At 37.4% G+C, this 20000-nt stretch overlaps 1 protein-coding gene across 2 annotated transcripts in view; it reads right to left on the bottom strand.

Moving 5' to 3' along the window:
- ano1a (anoctamin 1, calcium activated chloride channel a) overlaps positions 1–20000 on the bottom strand; it is a 61688-nt gene that overhangs the window by 81 nt on the left and 41607 nt on the right. Inside the window, exons 12-26 of one of the 2 annotated variants that reach the window (XM_028475949.1) lie at positions 19303–19463; positions 18490–18575; positions 18193–18204; positions 15381–15452; positions 13790–13864; positions 10999–11200; positions 7623–7734; positions 7476–7533; positions 6693–6793; positions 6464–6606; positions 5439–5591; positions 4791–4843; positions 3732–3916; positions 3541–3646; positions 1–1856 (exon numbers count right to left, since the gene is read on the bottom strand). The exon at positions 1–1856 is cut by the window's left edge and continues 81 nt beyond it. In XM_028475949.1, the coding sequence (XP_028331750.1) occupies positions 1653–1856; positions 3541–3646; positions 3732–3916; positions 4791–4843; positions 5439–5591; positions 6464–6606; positions 6693–6793; positions 7476–7533; positions 7623–7734; positions 10999–11200; positions 13790–13864; positions 15381–15452; positions 18193–18204; positions 18490–18575; positions 19303–19463 (1723 nt within the window). In that variant the 3' untranslated portion in view covers positions 1–1652. The remainder of the gene's footprint in view (positions 1857–3540; positions 3647–3731; positions 3917–4790; positions 4844–5438; positions 5592–6463; positions 6607–6692; positions 6794–7475; positions 7534–7622; positions 7735–10998; positions 11201–13789; positions 13865–15380; positions 15453–18192; positions 18205–18489; positions 18576–19302; positions 19464–20000) is intronic. The other variant, XM_028475958.1, reaches the window with a different exon arrangement.

Consider the following 20000-nt stretch of genomic DNA (forward strand, 5'->3'; position numbering starts at 1 on the left):
TTCCACTTTGTTAGCAAACCATGTTAGCATGCTAGCATTTATTCACGTGAAATACCATTATGTAACAGTATATAAATAATAGGACACATTGTGGCTAATATACCTGCAACAATCTGCTAGCTACAGCGACTGGTGAGTAAATGTTAATCAAGCTCTGCAGTGAACCTGAACCGTCAATAAAATCACACATTAAAGTCATTAATCAGATCAATCAAAGCAGTTTGTAAAGCTCCTTTTCTCCTCTCTAGGTAAATGAACAATCTACATTCTAATTCTATCAGATCAGATCAGATCAGATCAGATCAGATCGTATGGCTGTGCTTTCCGTTTAGATGACCTGAATAAACCTGAATAAACAATAGTCGTATTTTTCCTCCTTCCTTTAAAGGGACTTGAGATCATCCTGTATTTGAACCATAAACGTTTCCTATTGAATATTTATGATTTCACTTCAACGTTGAGGAAACAAACGACCACGTGTTGCAGAAGTTTTTAAACTAGGGTGACCAGACGTTTACCAGAGACAGTCCTGGTTCTCAGAGTCACGTTTCACATCCATTTCCCCCCAAAACATAGATTTGTCCCGTTTTTTCACAGTTCAGTCCTGTTTGTCCCGTTTATTAAGGAAAAAAAGACCTTGAACGCATATTTAGCTTAAAAACGTGATCTCTGTGGACAATGAGCTGTCAATCACTACCGTTGCCATAGTAACACAACATAAACCAATTAAGGATGCACCGATCGATCTGCAATGTTTTCAGCTGATCTAAAGGAAGTGATATCATTTAATATTTTAGACACAAGGCTCTAAACATTTCATTTATATTTCAGATAATTACCTCATGTGTAAATAAAACAACACATTTGTATTGTTTCATGGATATTGTTCAATGTTTTACAATAAATAAGATTGGAACATTAGAGCTGTATGTTCAGTTATTAAAAAAAAAATGGTAATCGGCTGGTCAGGCTTTTAAAAACATTGGTGCACCCTGAAAACCAATGAATAGGTTCAAAAGCCTTCCACGCGTTTACAACTCGATGCTGATTGGTCGATGGCATTGACTCATGTTTTCTCCTTCAACATAACAAAAAGAAAAACAAGTTTGTTTAATTATTCAAAACAATTTTATGTTAACTTAAAATATTGCTTTATTATTTTACTGATGGTCACTTTTAATGTGGTTCAGTCGTTGCAATAATACATTTCATCAGAAAGGAAGTGATCAGAAATGTAATTTATCTGACCTTTTACATTGCAAATAAAAGCATATGGTTTATTTTGAAAATCTGTCGACTTCTTTGGTTAGATTATTGTCCTGGTTTTGAGTTTTAAAAATCTGGTCTCCCTATTTTAAATAATCAGGCAGCTAAATGCTAACAGCTAAATGCTAAAAGCTAAAACGTTAAAACAAGTGAAACTTTTCAAAGCTGTGCTCTGATGTGTGTGTGCTGCTGTAACCTGTGGCTGTTTTCCTTTGATGATCAGAGATAATAACAGTTTGTGCCTTTGATGATTTCTACATGTAATCATGCTGGAAATCAAACATCTAACGATCATCTCAATGGCTTAACGACTGTTGAGGAGTTCTACAGGAAAGGAAACGTGACATCAGAGTCATCCTGGAACAAAGCCACCTGTGACCCTGTGTTCAGACGCAGTTAGTGTGTGAGTTGGGCCGTGAGCGAGGCTGCTGGGGTGTGTTCCGCTCTCTCATGGTCAGTCGCTTGCCCTGCTCCTCCTTCATGAACAGCTCCACCATCAGGATCTTCTCCTTGTGCATCTGGAGGCTGATGTCCTTAGGAATGTCTGGGATGAGCCAGTCCACGAAGTCACTCATTAGCATCACCACGTTCTGCACAGGACACACACACACACGAACACACACACACACACGCACACACGAACACGTACGCACACACACACACACACACACACACACGCACACACACGCACGAAGACTGAAGTGAGTGGGATATTCTGAAAATTTGTTGAAATTAAATTGAAAATAAAAATAAAATAAATCAGAATAAAAGTAATATTTCTAAAGTCTAATGTGTGTTTGAAGGTGTTTCCATTGAAGGTTGTTTTGGGGGAGGAGCCTAGTAACTGTGGTAAAATCTCATCCTGTGAGACTTTTCTACAGGTAGATGAACGCTTAGAACCTCCTTAGAACATTCTGTATTCATAGGTTGTTTCACGTCTAATGTGGCACTAATTATTATTAAGTCTAATAATCACTAATTATTATTAAGTCTAATATTCACTAATTATTATTAAGTCTAATATTCACTAATTATTATTAAGTCTAATATTCATTAATTATTATTAAGTCTAATAATCACTAATTATTATTAAGTCTAATGATAAGACATATCTAATGTCATGTGACCAGGTACATTACGTCCTGTGACGTGTAATTGTGTAAAAAGCGTTGCCATGGCGCTTTAACCAAACATTTAATATGGAAACGTCTGAAAAACCTCATGAAAGCAATTTTTTTTTTAATTCAGGTTTTTCCATTACCAGTTTTTATTGAACTATTTTTATTTTGCACATTTCCAAGGGTGCAGTTTTTAATGCTATGCTGCAGTTCCTGTATGACACTGGAACGTACGGAGGATCTAGTCATTACAGTAAGACAATGGTTATCTGTACGGTTACCGTATCAATACACCAACATTCTATCCGTACGCAGAGTCCCTATTTGTGGGTTTATGTTTAGGTCATGTGACTAAGACTAAACCTTATCCTAACCCTAGAAATTGTTGCCATATAGGGTTATAACCTAATCCTAATCCTAACTCTAACCCTAAGACGATACGTACTTGTACTTTGGTAACCGTACTAATAGCACCCGGGGTTGTCCGTGCGCCAACCGTACAAATAGACACTTTGTAACAATAACGACCAGTGAAGGGCAGTAATACGCCTCGTGGCGTCCACTCTGCCGTAAATACAGAAGAAGGATGCTCATAAAAGTCGTGAGACATACAAAAGAAAAGAGGAAAGAGACACAGACATGACAGGAGGTAGAGCTGCTGCTTTGTTGCCATGGTTACTGTTGTTGTTGTGGGGCATGAGCCGTTGATGATGATAACGCCATGAGTATGCGTATACCCAGCGAGTGGCGCTCTCAGACTTTCCCACTCTGGAACCCGTTTTCAGAACATATCGTAGTCGTATTCCAAACGGTCGTTGCCGTGGGGACGCAAGGCGTAAACGATAAGAGTTTTTTCATGATCCCAAACTCCGCCCCCTCAATAACACTTTTTATCTCTTCTTCCTACACATTGTTTCATATTTCTCATCTAAAAAACAGAGCGCTGCTCTTGCTGGCTCCTCCCCAGTACTCCCGTACCTGTCCCCCAGGTGATATGTTATTGTCCTTCATGTTTCTTGGTCGGGATGGAACTGAAACTGAATTTCCCCTCGAGGATAAATAAAGTATAATCAATCAATCAATCAATCAATAAAAACCTGTCTGTGTGTGGACGGCGTGTGTGATGTTTTAATACTTTCTTTGTGTTATTTCACACCTGAAACACAATGACGAAGGCGAGGCGAGCAGCCAGAATAGCCCAGAACTCTTTGGAGAAGTCGTAGGGTGTGGTGGACCAGGGGGGCTCTCTGTAGTCCTTGTACCTAAACACAGACACACGTTGAGCATGACATACATAGAAAGACAGATGTTTCTATGTGTGATGTAGTCACAGTGATGAGGTCATACCTGCACATGTCCACCTTGTAGCCCAGGTGCATGGGTTCCAGAGGGTCTGTTCCTGGCTGGAAGTCGGACACGTTGAAGAAAGCTAGCGTGTGATTGGTGAAGCCGTGCAGGGTTCCGTCTGGACTGTAGGTGTACTGGTACACCAGGCGGGGGATGAAGTCTGATGTGAAGGAGATGACAAAGGCCTGCACAACAAAACACTTCATCAGAAAATCAAAGCACTGACAGTTAGAGGACACATTCATCTGGTGGAGGTAAGCTACATCTGCAGCCCTTCGACTCCCAATCCCATTCATTCATTCACTCACACTCACTCATGGATTCATTTCGTGGAAACATGTTTTACACAAAGTATTTTTCCTATTTTGCACGTGTAATGATGACTAATGTTACATTATTTTTAATCTCCATCTAATGTCTGTATTATCAAACATAATAATTTGTTAATTACACTAAATGAACTGGAGCAGTGGTTCTCAAACAGTGTGGCGTGGCACACTGGTGTGTCGTCAGGCAAGCTGAGTGCGCCGTGGGATTTTGTGACAACCATAAATTATTATTGCAATATACAGCTACAAAAAAATAATGATTTTTAAATGTACTACTTTGTATGCAGTCATTTCATAATACCTTAAAACAATGCTTAAAAAAACAACATATCTTTAGAAGAAAAAAAAAAAGAACTTATTATTTGGCTGTAAACTGTAACAAAGGCTGAAGGACAACTTTGAAGAGTCATTAAAACCATTTTTATTTTCTGCTGAAATCAAATGCATCGTTTATGAAGTAGTGCTGTTTATTGATTTTAATCAAACTATTTCTATTCGTCGTATTTAGTTGTAAAATGTCAGAATGACTGCCCTCTATGGGTTGAAACCAGGATATTACAGTAGATTTTTTTTATATATATTGATATAGTTTTTGTCAGCATGTGATTTTTTAAATTAGTCATAGTTATTTAGTCGACAAACTAAAAATGAACTCTGGCTGAGAGTTATCCTGTTATCCTGGATGTACTAATCCTCCTTTAGTGAAACAGTTTGAAAGGATGAAGCTTACGTTCACTATGACGGCCACTTTACTGAGTCCTCTCAACAGGTTGTACCAGATACCTGCAGAGACAAGCAACTGTTAGTGTGTGTGTGTGTGTGTGTGTGTGTGTGTGTGTGTGTGTGTGTGTGTGTGTGTGTGTGTGTGTGTGTGTGTGTGTGTGTGTGTGTGTGTGTGTGTGGCCAATAGAGGCCAATAGAGGGTGCTAGGGCGCCGCCCACCACTCACCACGTTAGTTTGAGTAACACGTAAGAAAAAAAAAATACAAATGAATAAATATTTTGTCAGGTCTTGAATAATATATGTTTAGTTACCTCTTCCTTTGTCACCCCCTTTTTTATTTAATTACTCGTTAAACTAACTAAAAAATTTTTTTTTAAATAAAATCAAATGATATTTCATAAAGTATAATATCTATATTTTTGGTTTAAAAACACTTCTATAACTGATATTTTTCTACTGATTTGTTCAAAGTTGCACAAACCATGTTTTTGGTGTTTTTCATTTTTTGATTTGTAATGTATTCATTGTTTTTTGTTCTTTTTCTGTTTTTTGCACCAACTGTCAAGTTCAAATCCTTGTGCTGTTTAAAACTGTACTTGGTGAATAAAAACCTTTTGATTCTGATTTATTCAGTGATGGTGACGCGTTCCGTACCGATGTCTTTAGCCTTGGCTGCGATTGGTCGACGCAGCTCTGTGACAAACTTCTTTGCGTCCAATCGAATCTCGATGATGTTGTTCAGAAGAGCAAAAAGTGGAGCCAAAGGAAAAGAGGCCACGAACAGAGTCACCATCCCAAACTGGATGACTGTACAAACACACAGGAAACATGATTATAGTTATATATTTACAGTATCTGTCTCTAGAATATAAAAAGTACTGAGGCTTCAGTGTCACATGTTTTTACTTCTTATATTCTACAGTAGGAGATAAAGATACTGTATATACACGTATTAGGAAATATTTACAACTCGTGTTTAAATGAGTTTATATAAAATTCTCATTTGACCATTGAGAATTCATATGCAGCAAGTTTTTCTTATTTATTATTTTTTTAAATATGGCAACAATGAGGCATACATTTCTAAGATATTAATAGTTTATTTTTTATTTTATTTAGCATAAATGTAGTGTTTTTATTCCAGGCTACCGGACTCTAAACGCCCTCACTTTGTTGTTGTTGTTGTTGTGTACATTCGATAAAATCCTCTGTTATTGATCAACAGATCGAGCTGAAATTTGGTAGCTATAATCTATGGATGTGTACGCGTCAATGTTGGGAGCCCGATTTTCGATTTGGGGCCCAATACCAATATATGAATGGGGCCAAGGGGGCGCCAGGGGGCCCCATTTTTCAAATGACTACTTCTCTGTTAGTGCGCGTTGAATCAGGCTGTAATCTGACATGGATATTCTATGAGCGAATGTCTAGAACCTCTCAGAGACATTTTTTACTCGGTGGAACCGACTCATTTGACTGAATTCTCAGGAATGTGGTACGGGTATTCGGCGTGGAGATGTTCCGTGGGCCCAACCGTAGTTTATGAAAAGTTGTTTAACCTGTAATCATAAATAATAAATAAATAACTCTATATAAATAAATCTGACAATCTAAAGATTAATCTTAGTTCTACATGTTTTTGTTGGTATCAGGGTAAGAACTGAAACACTTCCACTCACTCATCTCCATGTACTCTGGGTTGAGTCCGATGAATGGACCCAGGAAGTGGTCTTTCTCATGGCGTCTCAGGGTCTTGTTAAGCTCCTCCTCCTGCTTCGTGTCCATCTCTGACTTCCTCTGACGGAGAAGTTTCTTTATCTTCCTGGAAAAAAAAAAAAACAACACATGAAAATTACCATCACTTAATATCTGTAGTGGTGGTAACCATGGTAACCGTGCAGCACTCACGGTATGCCGATCTCAAACAGGTTGTTCTGGATCAGCTGCTTCCCCAGCATGGTGATGCACAGCTGGATGCAGAGCTCCATCAGACAGCCTGAGTGAGCACACTGCAGCACACACACATTTCAGACCAAAGTGTGTGCAACATTTGTTAAAATGACTTTGAATGATCCTTCATTGTTTTCACTCTATGCTGTGTCTCAACCTCTGCTTAGAACAAGCTTTAGTGTCAGATTTACTGAAATATGTGTACAGACACATTGGCTCATATTCAAATAACCTGAGCAGGAGGTTCCACACACACACACACACACACACGCACACGCACACGCACACGCACACGCACACGCACACGCACACGCACACGCACACACACACACACACACACACACACACACACACACACACACACACACACACACACACACACACAGCGACACACGCACACACACACACACAGCGACACACGCACACACACACACAGAGACACACACACACACACACACACACACACACACACACATGCACACACACACACAGAGACACACACACACACACACACACACACACACACACACACACACACACACACACACACACACACACACACACACACACACACACACACACACACACACACACACACACACACACACACACACACGCAGTAATTGATCAAACGATCAGATTGATCAGCTTTGGAATACACAGGGTCATTGATCATGTTGTGTAACTTGTCAGGAGTAGAAATACACATTTGAATCAGTATTTGAAGCAGTATTCATGTACCTCTTCCATTCTGTAAGAACCAACCACGTACAGGTACTTCCCAGGTCTGCCAACGAGCCTGGAACCAAAACACATCATCAGAGACACGCACGCACACGCACACACACACACGATCAATAATGAGGAATAATGATCAGTGTTTATTACCTTCCCCTGAAAAAAGCCAAGTACACGATGGGAGTGAAGGCGTTGACAAACTTTAGGATAAAGGTTTTAAAGATGAGGCGCTGCTCAAAGCTCTTATCAGTCTTTGGAACCTCTGGAAAAACAAACAGATGTTGACTCAGTAAAACTCATTTTTAACACATTTAATCACAGCTTTAGGAGATCCTAAAATATATATATAATATATAAAATACTGGAAAAGTTAACATCCTGTTAGTTTAAACGGAAGTGTTCAAATAAAATGTGAATATATTTGACATTAAATGTTGTTTGTTTATGTCCATCATTCATTTATAGATGATTCTCTTATAATAAACAGCAGCCACATGTACTGTCCAGTATCAGGGATTTATTTCACTTACAATGAACATATTATTATTATTATTATGGATCAAAAGTTACTGAATCTGATTCAAAAACCTGCTTCTTAATAAATAACCAGACATTGGTTGATTTTTCTTCTGTTTTTTGTTGTTTTTATGCTTGACTTTTGATGTTAATGTTTTTCTTTTTCCCGTTTTCTGCTGTGTTTCAAAGTTTTGCTGTCTTGATGTTCCTTTATTTTGTCTTTTTATTTATGATTATTATTATTTTCTCTCTCTCTTTATTTAAAGTTTAAATGCTTTGTCATTTTAATCTTTTTTAAGCCCCTTGAGAGGTTTTAATTTAATACCTGTGTGTGTGTGTGTGTGTGTGTGTGTGTGTGTGTGTGATAGTTGTTGTGTCATCAGCGGTCCGTTGAAGTTTGGTTTGTCTGGCGTCATCAGTTCAGTACGGTGGCTGGGAAGTGTCAGGTGATTGCATTTACAGAAACGAACACAAATGCAAACCGGCCACAACAGAAGTGTTTCTGACGGACCGGTATTACAGACGGACACGTTTCTGGCGGATGTTTTTAACCCACCAGAACAGAGAAGAACAAGAAGAAGACATTGAAACGCGTATGAAAGTAAGTGAAAGTTGATCAGGATACTCTTATATTTTTCATATCAGGCTATCATATCATAATACCCGTCAGACTGTAATACCGGTCCGTCAGAAACACTTCCGTTGTGGCCGGTTTGCATTTGTGTTCGTTTCTGTAAATGCATTCACCTGACACTTCCCAGCCACCGTAGTTCAGCGTTGTTATTGTGTCTGTTGTTTAAAGACACAGCGTGTGTTTCTGTTTCTTTGTTTTAACTCAAACTGTGTCAAAAATGGCCCAAAAGTGTTAAAAATGTAAAATGTTGTGATGTTTAAAAACAATGTAGGCCTATTCATATTAAAATGGGTGTTTAAAAATGTTTAAAAGACTAAGAATGCACACAATCGATGGTTAAAATGTGACAGCTTTTGTTTAAAATGTGTTTGTGTGTATCTGTGTATATGGTGTCTATGGGGGGGTCACTCTCCCACACTTTGAAAACCCCTGTTCTAGGGTTAAACAGGGTTAAATAAAAAACATCTGCATGCACACTGATATTTATGCTTTAATATTAGTCGTAAACGATGCAACAGGAAAGAAAATAGTGGCACCAAAGTAAAGATTTTATTAGAGATCTGAGTAAATCTGCCTCTAAACATCTATAGTTGTGGATGATAATAGTCATGTATCTTATTTAATATACAGCATATGTTGTATAAGATTCCAAAGAGAAAGTAACTCTTCACACATAATAAAGAGACTTTCAAACCATTAAATCCATCATTTTCCCATTTCTTTAGTTAATATGATGAAAGTGAAATGACAGCTTTGTCAAAGCAATATAATGATTAAAATAACTCTGGTCATTGTTAACACTGAGTCATTTCTCATCAGAGCGTGGGACAGTTTCAATAATCAGACTTGATTATTTTTAGTCTCATTAGAATTCAGCATTACTGCTGTCAATGTCTCAGTCTCTAATGTCAACTGCTTTTCTTGGTCTAATTATTGATGAAAAGCCTCATGTCTCGCTTGTTAAATCCAAGATTGCCAAAAATATTGGAATAATCGGAAAAATTTGGTTTCTTCTAAATGTAAACGTTTTACTAAATCTTTATTATGCAGTGATTAATCCTTTCAGAAAAAAAAATCCAGAAAATAACATTGTAGGATTTTTAATGAATTAATTGGTAAAATAAGTAGTTGGTCATCTACAAACAAGCCAGATTTGTGTCTCTCACAGACCTGTAAGTTCTTCTTTAAGAGGCTCCTCCTCCTCTCGTTACCTGTATTAATGGAACCTGTTTGAACTGGTTATCAGTATAAAACACACCTGTCCACAACCTCAAACAGTCACACTCCAAACTCCACTATGGCCAAGACCAAAGAGCTGTCAAAGGACACCAGAAACTAAACTGTAGACCTGCACCAGGCTGGGTAGAGTGAGTCTACTATAGGTAAACAGCTTGGTGTGAAGAAATCAACTGTGGGAGCAATTATTAGAAAATGGAAGACATACAAGACACTGATAATCTCCCTCCATCCAACATGGGTAAACATTGAAATAGAAATATTAAAATCTTTTCGAACAGATACGTTTGTATCACAATCTGGTAGGTTCTCACTCACTCATAATCATAATTTTAGATTTTACTGAACAAAGCTCACACCTTTGTGAAAATGAAACCAACATTAACGACAGGTTCTTCTATATGATTGAACTCCAAAATGAAAATGAAAAGAAACCAATTTCATGGCTAGAATGTGCTGAGGCAGGAATTCTCCACATAGGGGATCTGGTTAAGGATGGATCTATGGTTGAATTTGAGCATTTGAAAGATCATTATGAAATACCTCAACAAGACTTCTAAAAATATCTACAACTAAGGCATTGTTTCAATTTGGCTTTGAAATCCGGTCATTAAAATTCTACAGATATTCAAAAATCACGTAGCAAAACAAAACAAATCTAAAACCTTCTCCTTAATACAGTGTTTCTCAAATGGGGGTACGCGATGGCACTACAGGGGCACTTGGATTCAGAAATGAGAGAAAGGGGAACTAGAGCCAAAAAAGTTAAAATAACCAAACAATGGTTGCTTTTTATTATGTTATTTGTTGTTTTTTTTGCTTAACTTTTGATTTTGACGTTAATGTTTTTCTTTTTCCTGTTTTCTGTCCATTTCAGTTTTTCTGTCTTGACTTTATTTTATTATCTATTTCTTCTCTTTAGTTAAAGTTTAAATGTTATATGGAGAGGGTTTTCCCTGGTACACAGCTAAAGTCTATTCATTTATGTTAGTGTTTGTTCATTGTTATTATTATGTTTTGTTGTATTTTAAACTGTAGCAAATAAAAATGATAAAATGTTCTGAATTGATAATCAGAGGATGTTCTCCAGCGATGAGAAGATCAATGGTTTGATGTTGGATGATGTTTCAGACATCTTACCCAGCGTGGTGAGCCAGCGGGCAATGGCGGCGTAGATCTCATCCATGATGATGATGATGATGAGATTGATGATGGCGGCGGTGGTTTTGACCGTGGCTCTGATGTTGGAGCGCGCTGCAGGGTAGCTGCTCATGTGCAGCGCTGCCTTTATGCTAATTCTGTAGAGGATGACCCCAAACACGATGGCAAAGGTGACGGAGATCTACGTTAGAGCAGAAAACAGAACAACAAAGATACAAAATCAGTGGAAATGTAGATACAAGTACAAAAACATCCACTGGAATTGGATTTAAAAGAGACATATCATAGTTATAAATCCTTCCTTTTTACATATAAATCATACAGTTGTGGTCTATATAAAGCAGAACAGCAATGCTTGGGTCTGAATTCCTCATTATTATAGCTCCACCCCTTTTCTGATGTGCCTCTGAGATCAACTCGTTTTGGTGCTGTCTCTTTAAATGCAAATGAGACACTCCATACCCCGCCCCCTCTTCAGGTGACACTCGGTTCAACTCCACCCTGCTCGGCCATTTTTGTAGTTTGATAGAAGAGATACGGCTATGTAGCGGAGCATAAACTTTTTATTCAGAGGTTATTTATAAAATGTCAACAACGTTAGACTTGTCCATCCAGCCTTACATGTTCCAGCCAGAGTCTGACCCAGTGGAGCGAGATGAAAATGATGATGAACCTGCAGAACGCTAACAAGTGAGCTAACACAAGCACCGAGCTAACGCTAGCGCCAAGCTAACATCACGAAATGCATTTTAATACAGTCTTTTCAAAGACAAAAACGTCAAAATGAAATGAAAACTTTAGACTTAAATTAAATCACGTAGGCCATATCATCAAGGATCTAAAACGAGCACACAGCGCTAACATATGAAGACGGTGCAACTGCTAATGCTAACAAAACAATGACAGGGACGTCTTATCATCACTTTTTAGCGTTATTTACAGCTTACCGAAGTGCTCTGTTCATCGTCTCCAAAGATAGAAGGAATTGAACCCTCAATCAGACAAAGTCTTTCTGTAAATCCTTCTTTATACTGGTGGAGGTTGATGAAGCAGTCATCATTGAAGTGCTTCACACACACAAAAATGACCTTATCCACAGATGTGGTACATTTCTATAAAAAATAAAACTCAACCAGACACTTTGAAAAGGTTCTGATGCTGGGAGACGTTGTAATGAAGCGTGTGGGTTACTACATCCAACAACCCAACATTTTGACTTATCCTCTCGTAACTTCTGCATCCTGGAGCTTGGACTACAAAATAAAAGCCAGAAATAAAAATGGCGGATTGCTCGAAGTGTTGGACCTGGAGTTGATGAACTAATTTGGCAGTTCTGCTGCAAATACTGTGATGTAATAGTTCAAAAAACGTAATAGAGAATAGAAAAATATAAACAGATTGAAAAATATGAGCAAAACAGAATATAAAGATATCAATGGAGCACCTGAAGAGACTAATTTGATTTTTTCTGTACTTCTAAACAATCTAAATATACAACAAAATGCATTTAAGGGCTAAAAAAGTGGATTTAACATGATATGTCCCCTTTAAGTTATCCTCCTCTGTTTTTACAAGTTTGGCCTAAAATCTTTGTAGATCTATTTATTTATTCATCTGAATAATATTAACTGTTATCCAGGAACTTTAGTATTATTTAGGCCATAGTATATACAGTAGTCATCTTAAAGATGGAAATCCTTGTTTTAATAAAAAATAAAGTCAACAAAAACGGTGGAAAAGGCGGTAAAATGGGTTCAAAGTGTCAATATTGGAAGAATTAGTTTAATTTGGCAAATAAATGACAAGTGATGAAAAGAGGTTAAAAGTGACAATAATAGATCAACATATGTGACATTAGGTGTAAAAGTGATGCAAAGGGTTTATAAGTGCTGAACATGTCTGAAAGTGGAAAAAGTGATGAAAATAGGTTAAAATATGGTGAGTTTGGTGGAGTTGAAAAAGGAGAAAAATAAGCTAAAATGGCCTCAAATTGTTCAAAAATATTCTTAGTTTCTTTAAGGCATCTGGAGACCTTCTCCCAGTGTCTCACAAACCCAAATAAGGTTCTGACCACAGGGTTGAGAACCTCTGTCCAAAGGGACCTTAACTCTCCATTAAACAGTGTGCTGACACGCTCTCGTGGCTGAAGTTAAGGGAGAGCAAAGGTCCCATAGGAGAGCTCTTCTTCTCTGCTTCATTGTCTACTACCAAATCACAGAGTTAGAACTGTCGCCCTCTGTGGTCACAGATTATTTTCTGTTTTTATTATCTTTCAGTAACAAGGCAAATGTATTTGTATAGTGCATTTCATACACAAAGCTACTCATTGTGCTTTACATGATAACAAAGGGGTTTACATCAACAAGTGTAACTTTTCCTGCTTTTATAGAGCAACCAAAAGTTTTTATTTACACTGAAAAAGATGTTCATTGATGTAAAAATCAGAAAACAATGGGATGTTTAGAGGCAGTGGGGCCGTGTGACATCATCAATCATGTGATTTAAACATGGAGGAACACAGGCTCTGTAGAGTAAAGTAGTTCTATTTTTAAACATGAATAATTACAAATATTATGCATAAAAATGTGTTTTATTAAGCATAATAAGGACATTTAGGAGGTTTTAGGACACATTCATGTTGATTATCCAATGAGAGAAAAGCTTTTATACACGCTTAATCCTTATTAAAAGCACTTTAATTATTCATACACTATGTGTGTGTGTGTGTGTGTGTGTGTGTGTGTGTGTGTGTGTGTGTGTGTGTTCTCACCATGAGGCACATCATAACCACAGTGGTCATGTATGCAGGCAGTCTGTCTGAACATGTCAGCTTCACCTTTTCATCCTGTGAACAATAATGAGTCACTTGGTGTGTTTCTGTCCCCACAGGCAGCACACACACACACACACACACACACACACACACACACACACACACACACACACACACACACACACACACACACACACACACACACACACACACACAGCAAAGCTAACACAGCCCTGAGCTGTAGTCACATTGAAGCCAATAGGAAATGGGTCATAGTGTGTGTGTGTGTGTGTGTGTGTGTGTGTGTGTGTGTGTGTGTGACCTTGACCAGAAGACGTGAAGGAATCAAATCTTTTCCTCTATGCTAGTTAGCATTAGCCCCTAACCAACACTGACCACAGATACATTATTTAGAATAAGTCATTCTAAATGAAACCATAATTCCTGGGGTGTATTTGATCAAAGTGTTCTCAGTAGAACCAGACTTATGGTTTAAACCTGGTTCAGCTAAGCCGTCCGTGACCACGCCCCCTTTAACCATTTCATCAAACTCTCCTCAGTTTCAATCTCTCCAGCTCAGCCAATCAGCTGACAGTGTTTAGATTAAGTAAACGTCATCATCAGACCCACTAGATCGATCACAGATTTAATGATTAGAGTGACGGAGCATGCGCTGCAGCTTTTATGATCAATGAGAAGCCAATAGGAACCAATGCTGAGACCAACAGGAAGTGATGTCATCTGTTACTGAGCAGTGAAAATAAATGACGGACACATTAACAAAAAAAAAAAAAAAGACAAACTGTGGTTTGAACATTTTAACAGTAGTAAATGGTTAAATAAGGTGTTATTTAGTCAATTTATCATAGAAAACAACCGATCATGTGATCACACACTGATCATGTGATCACATTCTGATCATGTGCGTTTGATAAGTTTTTTAACACCTGTAAGCGTTGATGTACGTGCACTATGTGCACATCTCTTAAAGTGATAGTGTATCTTTGTCATTGGGGGCCTTAGTGCTCCGCCCTGTGACTGTCCCTGAAGCCCCTCCCTCTCTGTATATCCACAGCTTTCTCATTATTAATCTCTGATCAATAAATAAACACATTTATACCGTGTGATAAACAGAGGTGATGATACACACATATCCTTATATTTTATTACTGATAGTTTAAACACATGGAGACTGTGATATCTCATTAATAATACGCTACACATTAAACATGGAATAATTATTATATCATCATTTCTATGGATTTAAAATCATATTAAAACATTTACCATCATATTCTGTTTATTTTCCTTTTAAAATAGCGTATTAAAGTGGTATTTATAAAATAAAGTATAACAAAAGTCTTATTTTTCCTGTATATTGAATGTGTTAAAACATCACTAAATAACTTCTTTAATAATGATGACGTGGTTTCATGAGAGTGACTCAGCAGATTAAACCTGGTCAGGAGCAGGTTTGACCCACCGACTGTGTTACCATGGTAACTAAGGTGTTTTTGATGAAAACTGTTCCAGTTCTCGACCTTTTTGGGGTAACGACCCCAAAAAGGTTGTGTGTGGTGGGCGTTACCTTTGGGGGGGAGTTCTCCAGCCTCATGGACTTCTGCATCACTCGAAACTCATAATCTGCTCTGTTATGATCCTAGAAAAGATAAAGAGTCACATTTACAGAGAGATCAAAGGACAGAAGATCAAAGCTGTCAGATATAAAGACACAAAGAAGGTTTAAGTTTATAGACTCCTCCTTTGATCCCAGAGAGAGACATTCAGGATAAAAACATGATAAGAACAGCTCTAAACCAGACTTTATAGACATATGTTAAAGAGCAGAGGATGAATATCTACGGCTGTGCAAAAAAACAAGAAGTTGAGTCAGAAGTTCATAAACCAAACCACTGCAGTCCAACACAAACCTACAGTTTAGAGATTAAACAAAGGAGGAAAAGAAGGAGGAGCCATCAGCAGATAAACGTTTACATTCTATTATCATAGATCTAGGCTAATAATGCTCTCACTTATTTACACTAATACTGATGTGATGAGGAATATTATGGCTGGAGATCAATCCATCATTTATAATAATAATATATTAATAATTAGTGCTGTCACAATTAACACGTTATTTATTAGTTTAGTTTATAATGTTTAAATCTGAACTTGACTTGCAGCCATAGACATAGAGACATAGAGCAGCTGAATATGCCGTTGAGAGACAGAATATCAGATGCAAAGTTTCACTTTACACACATTCATTTACACACGTTGTAAAACTGAACGTAACGACCACAGAAGTAATTAGTTCCATAGCAGATAATCTCACACTGAGATACTTCTACAGGGCTACGCTAGGCCAGGGGTTCTCAACCTTAGGGTCAGGACCCCATTTGGGGTCGCTAGACAATAGGAGGGGGTCGTCAGATGTCTTAAAAGAACTAAGAATATTTTCTGAAAAATTTTAGCCCATTTTTGCTTATTTTTACCATTTTTCTACAACTCCACCAAACTCACCATATTTTAACCTATTTTCATCACTTTTTATTGCCATATTTTTGCTCCTTTTAATGTATTTTTGCTACTTTTCTCCCATTTCTGACACTTCTACATCACATTTAAATGACTTTTCTGCACATTTTTCCACTTTCCAGACATGTTCATCACTTATTAACCCATTCCACCACTTTTACACCTAATGTCACATATATTGACCCATTATTGTCACTTTTAACCTCTTTTAACCAAATTTCATGATTAATATTTTTTTTTTGCCAATTTAACCACATTCACTATTTGTCATGCCTATTATTTACGAGTTTAAACTAACTCTTTTTACCACTTTTTCTGTCTGTTTTTATCTACTCTAATTTACAACTTTTAACCAATTTTTGTGGTTTTTGAAATCTCATTTCACCACCTTTTCCACCATTTTTGTTCACTTTGAACCATTTTATTAGTGATTAAAACAAGTCAAACTCCTGAAGTTTGCAGACGACACGACCATCATCGTCTCATCTCTGATGGAGACGAGTCTGACGACAGGTGGAGACAGACCGGCTGGTGTCCTGGTGCAGCCAGAACAACCTTATCCTATTTATCCTTTATTCTCTATCTATCCTTTATATTTATCATTATTATTATTAATATTGTTGCTGGGTTGTTCTTTGTTCTTTGTTTTCTTTGTTTTTTGTTTCGTGCACCGACTACCAAGACAAATTCCTTGTACTGTCCTTAAAACTGTAATTGGCCATTAAAACATTTCTGATTCTGATTTCCATCTTTAAGATGATTATAATAATAATAATAAACTTACTGGATAACAATTTGGAAACTTATATCATTTAAAGTTATTAAAATGGTCTTTCAATTTAAATATACTTTCTATGTATCAATTCTACATTAAATCCATAATTTTTCATAAATAAATTGATTACAAGCTTCAGTCTTCAGTAAAAAACTTGATTATTTGCAATTATTTACAGAAAACTGTGTGATTAATTAGTTCATTTATTGTTTAAGGATTTGTTTGTGAATGTATTAGTTTGACAAGTTTGATTTCATCAGAGAACTTTAATGTGAAATGTCCTCGTATCCATCACCAGAATTTTTCACTCATTTCATTTTTTTTCCAAATTATTGTTATTACCTTATTTCCAACAGTTTTATACAAATCATTTACATGTTTACATTGAATGTAAACTGAGAATAAAAAAAAAAAAATAAAATAAATAAATAACGAGGTCAAATTAAGTATTAGGAGGTCCGTCCAAATTTACATATCATTATAATAATTAATAAAGTGTTGCCAAATTGAGTAAAACATTTGTTCTTTTTTCCTTAAAGGATATTTAATTTTTTCCAATTTTCACTCATTTCTTAATGAGATATTGGTGACATTTATTTCATCCTTTCACAATAAATGTAATAATGTGTTAATAAGAGAACAATGATGTGATGGTATCAGTGATTCAGATTTACTATGATTTAATGTTAACATTCATGTGTCATGATTATGTTGCTTATGAGGAACTGAAAGGGATTTAACCCTAAACTATCCTCCACTGTTTAATGTCTATGACTGAGCAATGAAAGTAAAGGAATAAAAGCTTTAGTGTTGCAGCTTTTCTTCATCCCACACGTTCTGTTAAAAAAAGGAAGGATGTAAATGTTAAGCAGATACCACAGCATCAGAAGGAACCTGACAGACAGATACAGATACAGGGGCGGGGCTACAGGGAATAATAGATAACATCAAATAATAAATAAGTAACGCAGCAGCCAAAGGAAAGTCTGCAAGTAGAACAATAGGACACCTTGAGGGCTAAAAGGTTAGCGTTAGCGTTAGCCGCAGAGAGACGACGATGAAAATATAAAAGAGGGATTCAAACCTTGTGTTGCTCCTGTCACACACACACACACACACACACACACACACACACACACACACACACACACACACACACACACACACACACACACACACACACACACACACACACGCACACACACACACACACACACACAGAGGGAGGAGTCAGTGAATCATAACAGGTATTTATTAATACGTGGACCAGACTCTGTGTAGGAGCTAAAACATGGTTATATTTGAAAACGTAGAGATAAAACAAACAGATGTGGGAATGATCAGGTGATGCTTTGTTCTTCTTCACGTTCCTCACACTCACCTCCTCTTCCTCTCCAAACCCAGTCAGATCCCAGATGTAGTTGAGTCTCATCTGACGTCTTTTCCAGTGTTCCATGAAGAGAACAGCTATGGATAGAAAACACATTCATGTTCTGCATTAACATTACAAAACCTTTAGCAGTGATAGAAACACACATACTGTAAATAAAGACTGTATAGTTGTTATTAGGGTGGATAGAAAGTGCTTCACACCACCACCATACCCTCTGTCCTCTCATTCTATGAATTATTGACACATTGGCTGTAAAAAGCTTTATTTCTTTATCATGGAAACATCATTTATCATTTAATGAACACAACACACAGTAGGAGCCTGACGTTCACTTTAATCCATAAAACGCTGCAGGAACAAAATAATACTGATCAATGAAAGCACATTTCCTATAGATCAGGGTGGAACTGAGAGCACATGTGGGAGTAGCTAAACCCTCCCTGACCACGCCCACATTTAAACACATCTAGAAAGTAGCTCATCTCATCATAAACTACAGCATCTACTCTGGAATTATACACTTGTATAATTAAGTGTATACAAGGTCATTTTAAAGAGGATTTAACTTTTATTGTGAATTAAAAGGGATTAACGCTGTCATGTAAACGTGGCCAATGTGACTATAGATTGTAGCTCAGTGTGGGAGCAGATGGCAGAGAGCTTTGGCAGAACAACAGAGAAGTTCTGGCTCTGCTTCAACAACCTTTCATAGATCTATGTGCAAATCTAGATCTATGTGCCACTCTAGATCTATGTGCCAAAGCTGGATGTGTCCCAGTGTGTGACTTTAGTGGTTCTCACCCCACAGAGCCATGAAGATGGAGAAGAAGACCGTGGCGGGGTTATCAAACAGGTGGCTAGCTCTGGCCGTACCACACGCCGTCACTAGCTTCCAGTAGCTACACGCCTGGTCACACAGTGGACACATGGTCACGTTGTTCCTGGGGTCACAGATCTCCATGCTGACGCACACAAAACACACATTAGTCAGAGTGGATAACGAGGCTCAGTCAGAGGTGAAGTAATGCTGATAATACCACCATGAACAATGGTTAACACAGGCAAACATGGTTTTAACCCCACTAGAAATAAAAAGAAATGCTGACTCAGCTTTATTTTGTCTGTTGTCATGGAGACGGAGGTGATGAGGTCTAGACCAGATGGAGAAACTTTGCCTTAACTTCCTACATTCGAAGTTTTAAATCCCTCTGTGAACCTCTATGAAGGTCATCCAGGAGAATCTTCATCATGATATTTATTCATTAAATTCATCAGTATTTGGTTTCTTTTCATCCATCTTAGACTTTAGACTCATCAAAACAAAGCGTCATCTTTAATGATTGCATCATGTGTGAGTAAAATAACTGTAATAACATGATACTGGCTGTAAAGATCATTAACTTTCAGAAACCACTGGAATTTCTCAGCAAATATGAACAGATTTACAATCATTTAAATAGATGCGTTCAGGGTCCCTGGGAAACCAGGACGTTTTGATG

Source organism: Gouania willdenowi, chromosome 3, assembly GCF_900634775.1.
Source record: "Gouania willdenowi chromosome 3, fGouWil2.1, whole genome shotgun sequence".
Lineage (NCBI taxonomy): Eukaryota > Metazoa > Chordata > Actinopteri > Blenniiformes > Gobiesocidae > Gouania > Gouania willdenowi.